The sequence below is a fragment of the Leucopleurus acutus genome (genome assembly GCF_964270905.1).
Source record: "Leucopleurus acutus genome assembly, chromosome: 5".
Lineage (NCBI taxonomy): Eukaryota > Metazoa > Chordata > Mammalia > Artiodactyla > Delphinidae > Leucopleurus > Leucopleurus acutus.
This window is the reverse complement of record NC_139147.1, coordinates 15,855,670-15,871,048: the sequence shown is the minus strand read 5'-3', so window position 1 is coordinate 15,871,048 and position 15,379 is coordinate 15,855,670. Positions and strand designations below refer to the sequence as shown.

The following is a 15,379-nucleotide window of genomic DNA, read 5'->3' as shown; positions in this document are numbered from 1 at the left end:
TTATCACTGAATCTTCTGAAAGCCAGCTGGCCAGAATAACCATGACTGTAAGAGTGACATCAACCCACTCCACCTCTGTAACCAACACAACACCAGAACAATACCCGAGTCAAAAACCTTATGTAAAATTAGCAATTGGATTTACTCAAAATGACGGGCCAAACCAGCATAACTCTCCCTTTCTTAAGTAATATAGGCTTTGTTTCAGATATCAAGTAGTAATCTTGATCTCTTCCTTGGACAATTCTCACATCAAGATTATTTATAATACCTCACTTGGCAGTATCCCAGTGGACCCCTGGACCAACAGGAAAGATCAGCGGCCTCTTGAGACCCGAACTCCAATAGTCCTCACATCTGTTGCCAGGTGAGTTTCTCCAAAACAATCTGAACTTTGACTAGGGTTCACTGAGCTCTAATTGCTGAATTTATTTTATCTAAGAGTTCTAAACAAATAGATCTTCGTATAAGGTTACTTAGTACACTTAGTTCTGTCTTTATGATAATCAGACCCACTGCTTGGTTTGCTTTCACTTTCCTGTTCATCTATCTATACAAATTCTTGTCTTATGTTTTCTTATTTTGTCCCTTACTGTCTTGTGTCTGTTGAGCATATAAGGAAGTACTTCATAGGGAACAGATGGAGGCATAAACAGTCTCCAAATCAACACAAGTTGGCCCTAAAGACTAATGATTCATTAGACTGATGAAAACTGGCTGTTAAAATGATGGGTCAAACTTTGCTTTGGGTCCCCTGTGAGATCCTCTTAAGAGTTCTCCCCAAGACCTGGCAATTTGTGAAAGAAGTTCACTTTGTTTAGTCCATATTTCAGGATCAGTTTTGGGGTCACTGATCACTTGGCTCCTTCCTATCCTCTGCTTCCTTGAAGAACCTCATCTATCATTAACAAACACACTCGACGAACATAGTTCCTTTTTCTTGTTTGTCACTGATTTGTCTGTGTCAAAGACACAACCTCCTCCTGGCACAATTTTCACTATAATCCTAACTCTTGTGCTTAACTTGATAAAGGCAAATTTTTTTGCTAAAAATGTCTTAGAATTACAATAGCCATTATAGGGAACTTCTGATATATCAAAATTAATACATTTCAAAGGAGCTCTAGAGAAATTAGGGGGAAAAAGCCTAAAGCATTCAACAGTCAACTTTTCATTGGTATGCTGTGGCCTCAAAATGAAACAATGACTCTTAGAAAGCCTCTGTGAAAGAAATACCAGTTTGTTCCCATTCAAACCTTCTAAACCCATCCTGCTTGCACCTTTCTCTCTACCCAGCTGTAGCTTTACCATCCACTAAGACCCCTTCTATCCTTCTGCACCTTCTTTTACCTCCCAAACAAGTAATCCTTTCCTCAAAGGTTTTCTTAACACAGATCATTTACATTATATATATTCCTTCAAAACTATTAGACCAGACTGCAGATCTAAACAAACTGATATTTGAACCTTGATCTAGAGTCAAGTTGAGAGCTTTAATCAAGAATTTTCTTACCCTTAGGAAGACAAATTTATGCAGAATTCAGAATTTTTTTTTAAATACATGGACTCCCGTATTTTTTTTTTAAATTAATTTATTTTTGGCTGTGTTGGGTCTTCGTTTCTGTGCGAGGGCTTTCTCTAGTTGCAGCAAGCGGGGGCCACTCTTCATTGCGGTGCGCGGGCCTCTCACCATCGCGGCCTCTCTTCTTGCAGAGCACAGGCTCCAGACGCGCAGGCTCAGTAGTTGTGGCTCACGGGCCTAGTTGCTCTGCGGCATGTGGGATCTTCCCAGACCAGGGTTCGAACACGTGTCCCCTGCATTGGCAGGCAGATTCTCAACCACTGCGCCACCAGGGAAGCCCCAGAATTTTGTTTGATATTTATTGTCCTGGACTACCAGGTTTGTACCAACCAGTTCACTTAATTGTCAGCCCCTCAGATGAGGGTAAAAAGCTTAAAAGCAGCAAAAACAATGACAACAAAAAAACACAAAAAATTAGGTGATGGTTTAAATAACTCAGCTCTTCATAATTCAAGAAATAACCTTGAAAGGGTAAGCAAACAGGAAATGCACTACCAAGGCCATTTCAGATGCCTTTCCCTTAGGAAAAGTCTTAACAACTCAACAGCAACAACAAAAATTCAAAACTATGAACAAACAAAAAAGATGAATAAGTAGCAGACTCCAAAACAAACCCAGAAAAAATTTCAAACAATATTCTGGAGTATCCTCAAGAGCTAATGTAAAGACAGACAGGCTTGTCCTTTTTTCAAGACTTTTCCTAAGGGAAAGGCATCTGAAATGGCCTTAGTAGTGCATTTCCTGTTTGTTTACCCTTTCAAGGTCATTTCTTGAATTTTTCTGTCTGAAAAAGAAATTCCCTGGCAGTCCAGTGGTTAGGACGCAGGGCTTTCACTGCCCAGGGCATGCGTTTGCTCAGAAATGCCAATTTAGATGATCTCCAACATGTCGTTAAACATTTCAAAAATCTAGAAATCAAAACAAACTTCTGACCTTCAAGATAAAGCAACTGATAATCAAAACAAAAATAAGACCAAAATGTTCTCTGTTCTATGAGAAATGGGCAGCTGTGGCTAGGAATACCATAAGCAGAAGGGCTAGGAAAAGATTAATGTTCAGTCATGGCTAAGAAACAGGACAACTATCCAAAACCTCTCCAGTAATGTTACTCCAGTAAACACTAGCACTTAACAATTCCCCGACCTTCTTCTAGACCCCTAAGGAGGAAGATCTATAAATACAGATGGACAACAATATACTGATTTGGGTAACTTACCTACTACTAACTTTACCTACTAATAATTCTATTACCATAGTACATCAGACCCATCAGAGTACTAAAACCACTCAAATAATGGAAATGTCCAATAATCTATAACTATTATTTCAGGACCATTATCAGAATATAGTACTTTCCTCATGGTACAACCATTTAATAAATGGAACTGCCAGTTAAAATTTACTGCAGAATTATTTTTTAAAATTCTGGAAAATGCTACATGTGACCAAAGTATAGCTGATTTTGACATATGACTACACTATGTGTGATTCAAAAATTAACCAAAGGATAAGCTATGATCCCAGAATTTTACGGGCAAAAGGCTCTCAAGACATAGGTAAAAGTATTTGTAGCTGAGTTTGAGTCCAGAGTGATTCTTCTTAGATTATCAAGAACCTTTCTTTTTTTATGTACATGTAAGTTTAGGCCTGCACTGTCCAATACAATAGCCACTAGCCACATGTGGCTAATGATCACTTGAAATGTGGTAAGTGTGACTAAGGAACTAAATTTCTAATTTTTATTAATTAAAATTTCAAAATAGATCCAGTTATTGGAAAACTGTTAAGTGTGTTTGGAAAAAACTTGGGTATATGAATTTACTTTTTTAACAGTAAATTTCCTGACATCTAAATACAGATAAAGTATTTCTGATGAAAATTTCCTATCTAAATTGAACTGCTATAAATTTAAAGTACACTGGATTTCAAAAACTTAATATGAAAAAAGAATGTAAAATATCTAAACTTTTTAGTTGATTATATGTTGAAATAGTATTTTGGATACCAAGTTAAACAAATTGTGTTATTAAAATTTCACCTATTCTTACATTTTTGGCTACTAGCAAAACTTAAAATACCATATGTGGCTCACACTATATTTCTATTGAATGGTGCCTGATTAGTCCATGCTCTAAGGTAAGTGTTGCCAACTGGGGACAATTTTATCACCTAGGTGACATTTAGCAATGTTTGGACATCTTCGGTTCTCATAACTGGGATACTGCACTGGCATCTAGTAAACAGAGGCCAGGGATGCTGCTAAACATCCTACAATGCACAGGACAGTCCCCAAAACAAAGAATTCTGCAGCTCAAAATGCCAACAGTAGTGAGGTTGAGAAACTCTGCTTTAATGGTTTTTCAACAGCATCACATACATCAAAAATTTGTTGCCTCTTACAGCCTATCCTTTGATACAATAGCTTACTTTCTCTTGCACTGAGAAACTGCAGCCTAGAGTAATCAGTTGAAGTATCTTCAGAATTTGTACTTAGTTCACCTTTAAATCTGACTTTATCAATAACAGCTAACATCACAATGCTGAAAGACTGAAAGCTTACCCCCTAAGATCAGGAACAAAAAAAAGATATCTGCTCTCACTACTTCTATTCAACACCGGAGTTTCTAGCCAGATGCCTAATAAGGCATCCAGAATGGAAAAGAAATAAAACTGTCTCTACGGCCAATGACAAGATCTTATATATAGAAAATTCTAAGGAATACACACTATTAGAACTAGTAAACAAATTCAGCAAGGTTGCAGGGTAAAAGATCAATATGCAAAAGTAAATCTGATGATACTATATAATGTATATTTTCACTTTCTCTCTTTTTTTTTTTTTTTGCAGTACGCTGGCCTCTCACTGTTGTGGCCTCTCCCGTTGCGGAGCACAGGCTCTGGATGCGCTGGCTCAGCGCGGCCATGGCTCACGGGCCTAGCCGCTCCGCGGCATGTGGGATCTTCCTGGACCGGGGCACAAACTCGTGTCTCCCGCATCAGCAGGCGGACTCTCAACCACTGCGCTACCAGGGAAGCCCTCTCCTTCTCATTTTATCAACTGTACACCAGAACTGTATGCCTTCTCAAATCCAGAAACTCTCTTAACTTTAGCTGATAAAAGAGATTCCCACGATTATGATTCTGCAGTTCAAGAAGTCCGTGCCCAGAACAGAAATTCTGAATACTCCACTACTAAGTTCCTACAGATGTCGATTGTTAATGGGTCTTATCTTAAAGAATGACTGTTATCTGGCTATATAATAGTATCCAGGACTTAACCAGATAGGCTCAAGTGGTCCAACTTATGGTCTTCTATAGGGTACATCACATTACTAAAAATAAAGGAGTAAATCGATATACTGTAGCCACTTTTTTGAAATAGCACATCAATTTGGAATGCCATGGAAACTGAAGTTTCTTAACCTCCTCAGGTACCCCTATAAAATATGGACAACAAATATACAAATTATTTGATGCCTTGGTGCTACACAAAGAAGTTGCTGTCCTTAAAAAGAAAACCACAGATTAAAAAAAAAAAAAGACTTTAATTGGAAATAGCTGACCCACATGCCAAACACTCTGCTCAGTCCAAAGTCCTTTTTGCAAGGAACTTTTACAAAACAGAAAGAAAAATTCATGGAGAGGTTCAAGGATTCCACCATAAATACACAAAATTTTGGCCTCTACTTTTGAAAACCAAACATGCAAACAGAATAATTGGACTTTAAAACCTAAAGTATAAAATCTGGCAAAGCCCAAAGAGCCTCCTAAGTTCCACCAGATAAAACCTAGGATGGACACCTGCCAAATTCTTCCATAAGACAACTCATTGTAGTAAGGACAAATTGGCCATGATAGGAAACAAGCAGAGGGAAAGGGAGTTCTTGGATGCAGAGGATATGACTATCCAAGAAAAGTCTTAAAGGAGAGCAAGAGTAAAAGACTACTCGCCTACTCTTCAAGATTAATTATAAAGCAGTTTTTTAAAGAAAAAAAAATTTGTGTAGAATTAACACAGATAAATAGACCAATGGAATAGAATACAGAGGCCAGAAACCAATACACATACAAGATTCGGTAATATAAGAGAGGAGGCACTACAGAGTCAATGGGCAATGGGTGGACTATTTAACAAATAATATTATGAAAACTGGCTATCAATATGGGGCAGGACTTCTACCTTACAACAGTCACAAAATTTAGTTTCAGGTGAATTCGGTATATTTTGAAATTCATAACTTTTAGAACAAAATATGTATAAAAGAATTTTTTTAAGCCTCAGGGAAGGAACCAATTTTTTAAACCTAACACAGAAAAGGCTCAAGCATAAAGGAAAAGAATGATCAATTTAACTGAAAAATTCTGTATAATTAAAGACAGCTACAGACCATGTTAAAGTCAAGCCACCTACTTGAAGAATCCCTGTTAAGAGATACAGCATTAGGATCAAAATAATAATATATAAAATCCATGAGAAAAATAGGCACATAGATAATATATTCACAAAATAATGACCAATAAATATATGGAATAAAGCTAAGATTCATGGTAGCCAGGGAAATATAAACTAAAACAAACAGCTACTATCTCACAGCTCTGACTGGAAAACTTCAAAAGTGGTGAGACTGTTTTAGTGATGACTTAGGAAAACCAGAATTCTCTTACACTACCACTGGGAGTGCAAACTTGCACACCACTTTGGAGAGCAACTTGGCAACATCTAAAGTCACAGAGCATACATCTAAAATCATAGAGTATCTACCACCTGAAATTCCATGTGGGTGCATACGTCCAGAATATCTAGCACATTTCATTTGCATGAGAAAATATTATCAAGAATGTACACTTGCAGCACGGTTCAAAATGGCAGACAGTAACAATTGACATGATCATTAGTGAGGGAAATGGTAAGCAAACTGATATAATGATACTAAACAGCAGTTATGTTGAATGAGAAAGCAAATTACAAAAGAGCACTTGTGATAGGCTATCATAAACTTTTAAAAAGCTGCTATATATTATTTATGGATGTAAACACATGGTAAAGTATAAAATCTTAAGTAGAAAGGAGTCACACCAACTTCAGAATAGTGGGTTAGCTCTATGGAGGGAAGGAGGAGATGGCCTCAGGGAAGAGTACAAAAGAGTAACATTTTATTTCTTTAAAAATCAGAAGCATATATGGCAAAATAGTTTATGAAGAGTACAAGGGCATTTATATTATTATTATTATTATGTATATTTGAAGTATTTTGCAATTAAAAAGAATTTTAATGGGCACATATGGTATAACAGTCAAATAATAACATTAAGTATTCACACCACAAAAACTTGTCAAGTAATAATATTAATTATTTTAAGCCACAGAACTTATGTACATACATTACAGCATGTGATAAATATGAGTTAAAAATAAATTCTAAAATTTGCAATTTACATTAGGGTTTTAAATTAATAATTTTCCTAATGAGCTTTGAATCTCATGCAATTTTAAAATGTCCTTATGCTAGAATTTTAAGGGATGCTCTCAAGTTAACAAAGATATATAAATAAACTTTAATTAATGTGATATTCTGAATTTCAGTCTTATTTTGGAAAGCTTTTTCTTTAGCATATAAACAATAACAAGCTTTACATTTATATTTACAAGTCTCAAAGAAATGTGCTAAGAGTCCTAATATGAAGAGTAGGTATCCCACTTAATTATAGTGTTTCACCAAGAACCTGATGCCCTAAATAATAATGTGGAAAAACAATGCTCCATTATTCCCTTTTCTTTTCTACTTGGGGTTTGGGTCAGAAATCAAGATGCACCAATCCTGGAAAAGTTATAAACAAAGTCTTATTATAAAACAATTTTTAAAGGAAAAGTGTGTAATTTTCACAGAGGAGTAACACAATCCTTTGGGTTTACCATGTCAGAGAGAGACACAGAAAAAGAGAGAATATTTTAAGAAAGGGGTTAAGAAGAGGTAGTAGCATTTTGCTATCTGTACTTCACTTACTGACTCCTTGAGCCTCAAGACTATAAGATAATAAATACTACAGAGAAAAATTTAGGAGACAGACAAAACTGGGCCGGACACTGCGTCTACAAATACAACTCGAGATCTTTAACTCACACGTAATACTTCACTCTCCACTACGATACTCTGACCACATTCATACTATTTCAATAATAACCATTTTACCCAGTTGATGGTAAGCAGTAATTTTATTTAACATGAGTTGCTTTTTGCCAATTAAACATTTGCAACAGAGATGATTAGCTGATTCTTCAAGTAACCTTGCTATTAAAGATGCTAATATTTCCCATGTGATGGAAGACTGCAATAAAATTATTCCAAGTTCCAAACTTCCACACTTTTATATTTTGGGCATGATTTTTAAGGGCAATAGTGCTGTGGCAAAAGGCAGGTTTTCACCTACCCCATTTCAGCCTGTTAAACTGAATTTTACTTGGTATTAAAATTCTTAACTTGTACTTTGGAAGGCTAGAAAAAATCACCTCCCCGCAACTCTCTAATTTAGTGTAACTTTGACCCGTAAGAATAGCAAAATTTGCTTACAAAATTGAAAAGGCTCCTACTACATTTTTATATTTTTTGTTTTTTCCACCACTTAAGTTTCAGAAATAACTCATTTATTTCTTTGCTCTTGATAGAGGAATAACTACCACTCTGCTTCACGAATAAAATAATCTAACTCCTGTTTCTCTCAAATTCTCACCCTCTGGAGACTCATTCCAACTAATAAATTCACTGACAAGTCTGCAATTCAAATTTCACTAGTACAAGGAAATTCTTCTTCTACAGTAAAAGGTCCGTGTTGTGAATTTAATTTTCTGAATTTCATAACCCTTTACAAATGGAGGCACCTTAAAGTTCAGTTTATACTCTTTTATATAGGATTTCAGAGCATGCTTTAAATAGCTTAAGATAAGCTATATTAATAGCTTAATGTCATTTTATCATTAAAATAATCTATAAATATCAGAATACTAATTAATTTTGTTGTCATAACTAATAAATAAGTCTGAAAATATCTGTAAATGTAAATCAACCCTCTCAATTCATTTACCTCACTCAGACTGTTCTAGAACATAGATCAACAAACTGAATGGGTTTATCAGTATAATACAGTTGTAGAACGCTTTCACAAATTCCAGTTCTGTAATTTAGGGTTTTTCCCTGTTTATTTTTAAATGTACAAAGAGATTAAACTATTAATATAAATATTTTCTCTCCAGTATGTAATATTCTTATGTAAAAGGAAAGGTTTCTGAACATTTACAAAGCAATCTAAAGGTAAGTAAACCTGATTTTAGGATCATTACATTAACCAAAATAATTTTCCAGAGAAGGTCCTATCTGAAAGAATGCTCACTGGCCTTCTCACATCAACACTTCAAGATGAATCCAAATCCACTGCCTTTGCTTGATTTACTTCAGGGATCAATTCCAATGGGGAAAAGAAAAAAATCTCAGAAAAAGGTCTCACGACAGAGCGGACAAGTGGATTTGTTGCTAGACGTAAACCATTTGTACTGAAAAAGAAAAGTGTATTTAAATGTTAAAAACTTTTAAAATTGCCATTTTACATACACATCTAAAGTTACCTTCAAATGATAAAGTAAGACAAGGGAGAATACTGAAATGTTTGCTCCCCTCCGCTCATCCCCAAAATCAACACAACTCAGTATTCCTTCCAAAGGCCACACTGTGACGCTTTCCACCTAGGCTCATGCACACAACCACGAAGATGTGTAAGGAAGACCTCCTGTGAAGGAACTGAACATAGGGTGGCTTTCTTTCCAATACGCTGTTTAAAAAGAGCAAAAAGCTCTGATGCCAGATGGCTCTCAGTTCCAATATTTTCAGTCTCCTTTACGGTGTAGATCTTACAAGACCATCTATTTTTTGAGTGCCGATAGCTATTTTAGAAACATCCACTTATTAAAGGGCTTTGATGCCACCAGTCTCAGTAAATTACTAATTATCTTTCTTGAAAAATCATTTTTAATATGTCTCCCATTAACCACAATTAAGAGTTTAACATCTACTGTTTTCCAAGGTTAGATATCATACATATATATTATATATAAGATATAAATAAGTTAATTTCTCTTTAGCTTACCAAGCAGGCTGAATGGAACTTTTTCTTGCATGTTCTACAGGCTTTTTTGGGAAGAGAATAGTTGAAACCATGAATGACTGAGAAACAAATCATACAATCTTCAACACCCTCAAAACGTTTGTCTACATTATTTTTCCATAATGCTAAGCCTTCCATAATACTGCCATTCTGTTAACAAGAAAAATAGATAAATAAAGTCAATACACACTGAAGACCACCAGTATTATTTTTATTCAATTTCACAAATTTTAAAGTTGTATTATAATTTGGAGAGAAGAGAATCTGCTTGGCTATATTCACGATTCTAAGTTTTAAGAATACTGGTTTTTAAAATGACCTCCCAGGTTTTAGGAACCAGATGTAATTTTTCTACATTAAAGGCAGACTTGAAAGAAAGGCTCCTGCCCCAATTTTCAAGTTTTATAGTCTTAGCTTATTGTTTGATGAAACTTTTTAAATAATTAAATCATTTGGATCAGCTCTTCTAACTTTTAACTAAAAATGATGAAATTAACTATCTCACCTACTCAAATGCTGATTTGTTCCAGCTCTACAATATTGGTGAATATACTTGTTTTAAAATAATTTTTCTTTACTGTAGAATGTCTGAGATACATGACAATGTGCAAACAAAACTAGAAACTTACAATTTGTTTAAAAGGCAAAGGTCTTTGAAAGTACTGGGATTTCTCTAACCACAGAAGGAAAGTTGAAATGTTAAAGTAAAGTAGCTCAGAAGACTTTCATCTGTCCCATGTCTCACAAAATGATTCCCTCTCAAACTTTAATACCATGTATTGTTCTGTATCATCTACAATGTCAATGAAGTGAAGTCAATTCTTCTCAAACACCAGAAGAAAAAAAGCTGTAGAGCCTGAAAAATTAAAACAGCTTGGCAGGGGACCTCCCTGGTGGCACAGTGGTTAAGAATCCACCTGCCAATGCAGGGGACATGGGTTTGATCCCTGGTCTGGGAAGATCCCGCATGCCGCAGAGCAGCTAAGCCCGTGTGCCACAACTACTGAGCCCATGTGCCACAAATACTGAGCCCATGTGCCACAAACTACAGAAGCCTGCATGCTCTAGGGCCCACGTGCTGCAACTACTGAAGCCCACGCACCTAGAGCCCGTGCTCCGAAACAAGAGAAGCCACCACAATGAGAAGCCCGCGCACCACAACAAAGAATAGCGCCCGCTCACTGCAACTAGAGAAAGCTCGTGCGCAGCAAGGAAGACCCAAAGCAGTGGGAAAAAAACAAAAAAAAACAAAAAAAACCCCACCAGCTTGACAGATTCAAATCATTTAGGCATGTATCTGTTTATCCAACAAAATACAATATCTATTTCTACTTAAGCAGAAGAGATATATTTTTGTTTTATTGCCCTTTCAAATAGTAAATCAGCAATCTTTCTCTAGTTTAGAAAGCCAAATGTGTACACAGACACTTACTTGATGGGTAAGGTAAGTGCTTAGCTGCAGCATCCAGTTTCGCCACTGCTGAACAGCTACTCCAACTCTTTTCCCACTTTCTACTGTTATTGAACCCAATGGATAATTTGAAGGCAGCTGTATTATAAGTTCAATAACTATATCTTCAATAGTATAAGTGGCCATGACTTCTCGAGTAGTAGCTCGAGCTTTAACCTGCAACACATGGAAGGTAATATTTTTTTTGCCAAATTTCTTTTCTTCCCTTTCATTGAAAAACCATCTTGACAGGTTGACTGCTAGCAGCCAGTCCTCATTCAAACAAAACACAGGTAAACACTGTTCACTTATCTGACATGAGATGTTTAATAAATAGGTTCAAATACCTGAAATGTTTTATAGTGATGTTATGACATTCAAAGATGTTTCAAAAAGAAATGCACTACTCATTAAGAAGTATGTTTTAGTATATTAGGCTTGTCACATCATAGTTTTTGCATAGACCAATAACAGAATGGGTTATTATTAATTATTCTTTCTTTTCCAAAGCTAACGTATCAAATATCACTTCTATTTAAATGTTTTTCAAGTCTTTCTCTACCACAGAATTCTCCTGAGCTTTAGAGCCAACCAGCAACTGCCAGAATATTTATACCTGATCTTGATTTTCTTACTAGCATTGCAAACTCAACATAAAACACAAATTATCATCCTTTAAAGATTTATTCCTCTGGCTTTCCTATTTCCACGCTAAAAACCATAGCATCTTCTTAAAATTCTCCTTCTACCACATTCCAGATATTAACTAGTTGCAAGTTTGGATAAATCACCACAAAATTTCTCACATCCCTCCCCCTTTAAGGACTATTCTCACTGATACTGCCTCCCCCGGGCCCTCCTCATAATGTCTACACATTACAAGTCTCCCTAACTATTCACCTGAACCCAAGCTCCATGACAACAGCCCATGTTATAAGACTACAGTCACAGAAATTTCACACATTATAACTCTGACAGTGTCACTGCCCCAAAAGAAAAATTTCAGAGAATTCCCTGGTGGTCCAGTGGTTAGGACTCCACACTTTCACTGTTGAGGGCACGGGTTCAATCCCTGGTTAGGGAACTAAGGTCCATAAGTCACGCGACACAGACAAAAAAAAAAAAAAAAAAGAAAAGAAAAGAAAAGAAAAATTTCAGTGGCTACACAGGCCCAAATATTTTAGACTGTTACTTGAGGCCTTTCCCAGTATGTCCAATTGATTATAGAAGCAGTTTGTTCTCTATTTACCTTCATGAATCCTACTCCATATGAACACTGGGCTATTCATCATTTCTTAGGCCATCACAGAAATTACATTCCCATCTTCAAGCTTTTTGCTTTTACCATACTGTTTTCTCTATATTAAATGCTTTTCCTCATAAGAAAATCCTGCCTATCTCAAAGTAAAATTCCTCCATAAAGTCTCACCTAATCCCCTCAGCCAGATGAACTTTTCCCACTCTGACCGCAGAGCATTATTCCTCTTAATGTGCCACTTTCCAGTTTCCAATGAAAAAAAACCATTATCAGTATCGCTCTTTTCCCTTTATTAGACTGTATGTTATTACAGGACAGGAATCTGACCCTTCTAAACTGTTCATTTTGCAGGTGACTGGCACACAGTGCCTGGCATCTGTAAGCATTCCAATATATATTTTGAATTAACTAAGGAATGTCCAAAAACTATTTGGTGGGGGTAAATAAAATTATAACATCATTTTAACCTATGCATTAATTTGAGATCTGATATCCAATAATCCGAAAATAAAGTGGACAATTTCTGTAAATTCTGAACCAAGAGTTACAATTGTGATGATACTCACTACAACTGATAGACATAACCAATACTGAAACAACTTTTCTAGAAAAAATCCAAGACAATACTAACCGTCATGCCATTAAATAGCTGTGTACTTGTTTGCACAGAAGATATTTCTTGAAAAGAAAGAACACTGCTAACATATTTGCTTGTAAATCTATCTACAATATTGAAAACACGCTTCTCACTACTATTCCACCACAGCCTAACCATGGCGGGCAAGTCTTTTAATGTCATGTGATAGACTGAACAAGCCAAATGTGGAATATGGTATGGAAGAGTTGAGGTATCTGAGGAAAAAACAAATTCTTAGTTAGTAACATATATTTCTTACATAGAATAACAGACTAATATTAGTATTTTCTTAGAAAATCATTTTCAATTCCTTAACACTAGTGCTCATAAAACAAACATACCAAAGAAACCAGAACTCTAGAGTATTAGCTTTTTCTCACACATTCAAAATGAACAATTAGAATTGTAAAAATAATGAAAATCCTGAATGACACTGAAAAATCTGCTTAGAAATAGCACTCTTTATTTCACATGAAAGATCACAAATACAGTGAAACACACACACTTCAAAGAGGAGGAAGAATTATAAAGATTCTTTTTCTTATAAATTATGAAAAAGAGTCTGGCCTCCTTTACTTTTCCCAGAGCTCACTGATGTGTTATGCAAAAGTTCTAGAATCCCACCTCAGTACTCACAAGACAAAGTCCCATCCTCAGATCTCCAAGGCATTTAAAAAATTCCTATTCTCAGGAAATCACTTAGAACACTGCGGCCCAGCTAGATGCATGCATGTCTATCCCTTCAGCTAAAATGTGAGCTCCCGGAGTGAAAAATAAATTTTACTTATCTTTGTTTCCCCAACTGAAGACTATTTATTTACAGGCCTACAAAACATATTGCGTAACAAATACTTGTTTACTGAGTAAAAGATAATAGTCTCAACAAAGTAAACTTCAAAAATTAATTAAATTCTTAGCAACCTTATGCACAAAATCTAATTATATGTCCTATTTAGAGAAATACGGAAAATCTGGCACTTCAACACTCTCATAGCCAGGACACACATCTGGGATTATTCTCCATGCCCTCAGGGTAACCTGATCTGAACCTAGTCTCTAAGAAAGAACACAAACGCACATCATACTGACCTCTAATACCCAACTGGAGTTCTTCTGTAAAGAATGTTTTAGGGTCCTTATTGGAGAGCTCAATAGCTGTCTCTGCAAAGGTCGGATTTTCTGGCATAAGCCTGAATAGGTGATAGAGCAATTTATTCAAGCTTTTTGTTTTTCGAAGGTACATTGAATACAGAGCTCGAAGCTGGTGGAGAGTAAACAATTTTTGTTAGGAAACCCAATTAAACCAAGACAATCAGTAGATATGAACAAACTAAAGTGTAACAGACTGTACAAGAACACAATACAAAAATGAATTCATTTGAACACTGAGAATGACATGGAAGAGTCCTATAAAATATATGCCACAGTCTTACTTTCCAGTTGTGTCATTTGAAGGCACTGCTCCCACTTCTCATAAACTAGCAGAAGTTTTCACTATCCCCTCATTATCAGACATATGCCTCTAACATCTTTCTCAAACTGTCTCCCTGTTGATAAGTTCACATCCACTTGGAGTCTCTGAGCTGAGAAAAATCTATTCACCGTTCCCCAGAGACGATTTGCTCACTCTCCTCCCAAATCTTCCACATGTTCCTTCCGCAACATAATCCCTAATCTTTCAAAATTCTGCTTAAAACGAATCCCATTTTTATGGCTGACCTCATGCTATATCAAACATTTCAGCATCCCTTTATGACAGCACAAACTAGGATTTCAAAATGTCTTGGGGGTCTTCTCATTAGTTGTTTTATAAATCAGGACATTTCACAAAAAATATGGATTCTTTTTCTGGTTTCTTTTTAAAAAAACAGGAAAATTTGGCACCGTTGGGTGTACTATAGGTATCTATGTGAGACATGTGCTTTAGACTTGTTCCTCAATAATGTAGTTTTCATTCATTAACATTTACCTTGTAGCTCTTTGGTATTTGTACCCGTTTTAAAATTATTTCTTACACTATGTTTCTTCATAGTACAAATATACCATTTTCTGAACACTATGAATGGTCAAATACAAAGATCAAGCCATAGTATTTGGAATTGATTCTTAAAAAAATGATCAAAGAACCTTTACAATGAAGAAATCTGGAGGACACTACCTTTACCAAGTAAACAAACTTAACATCACCAATAAAAGGACAGATGACATTCTGTGCTCCTGAGGTGAGGCACTGAGAATACATCACCACTGTGCAATAAATACTCTTGCTGAAAAGCAACCAGAATCTAATGTTGAGGA

The 15,379-nt window shown here is 35.9% G+C and overlaps 1 protein-coding gene across 3 annotated transcripts in view; it reads right to left on the bottom strand.

Moving 5' to 3' along the window:
- Nucleotides 1-6,771: 6,771 nt before the first annotated feature.
- Nucleotides 6,772-15,379, bottom strand: part of LTN1 (listerin E3 ubiquitin protein ligase 1) — a 64,939-nt gene continuing 56,331 nt past the window's right edge. For 2 of the 3 annotated variants that reach the window (XM_082839825.1, XM_082839824.1), the window contains exons 26-30: nucleotides 14,171-14,342; nucleotides 13,076-13,296; nucleotides 11,169-11,363; nucleotides 9,719-9,886; nucleotides 6,772-9,128 (exon numbers count right to left, since the gene is read on the bottom strand). In XM_082839825.1, the coding sequence (XP_082695951.1) occupies nucleotides 9,066-9,128; nucleotides 9,719-9,886; nucleotides 11,169-11,363; nucleotides 13,076-13,296; nucleotides 14,171-14,342 (819 nt within the window). In that variant the 3' untranslated portion in view covers nucleotides 6,772-9,065. Of the gene's footprint in view, nucleotides 9,129-9,718; nucleotides 9,887-11,168; nucleotides 11,364-13,075; nucleotides 13,297-14,170; nucleotides 14,343-15,379 lie in introns of those variants that run through there. The other variant, XM_082839826.1, reaches the window with a different exon arrangement.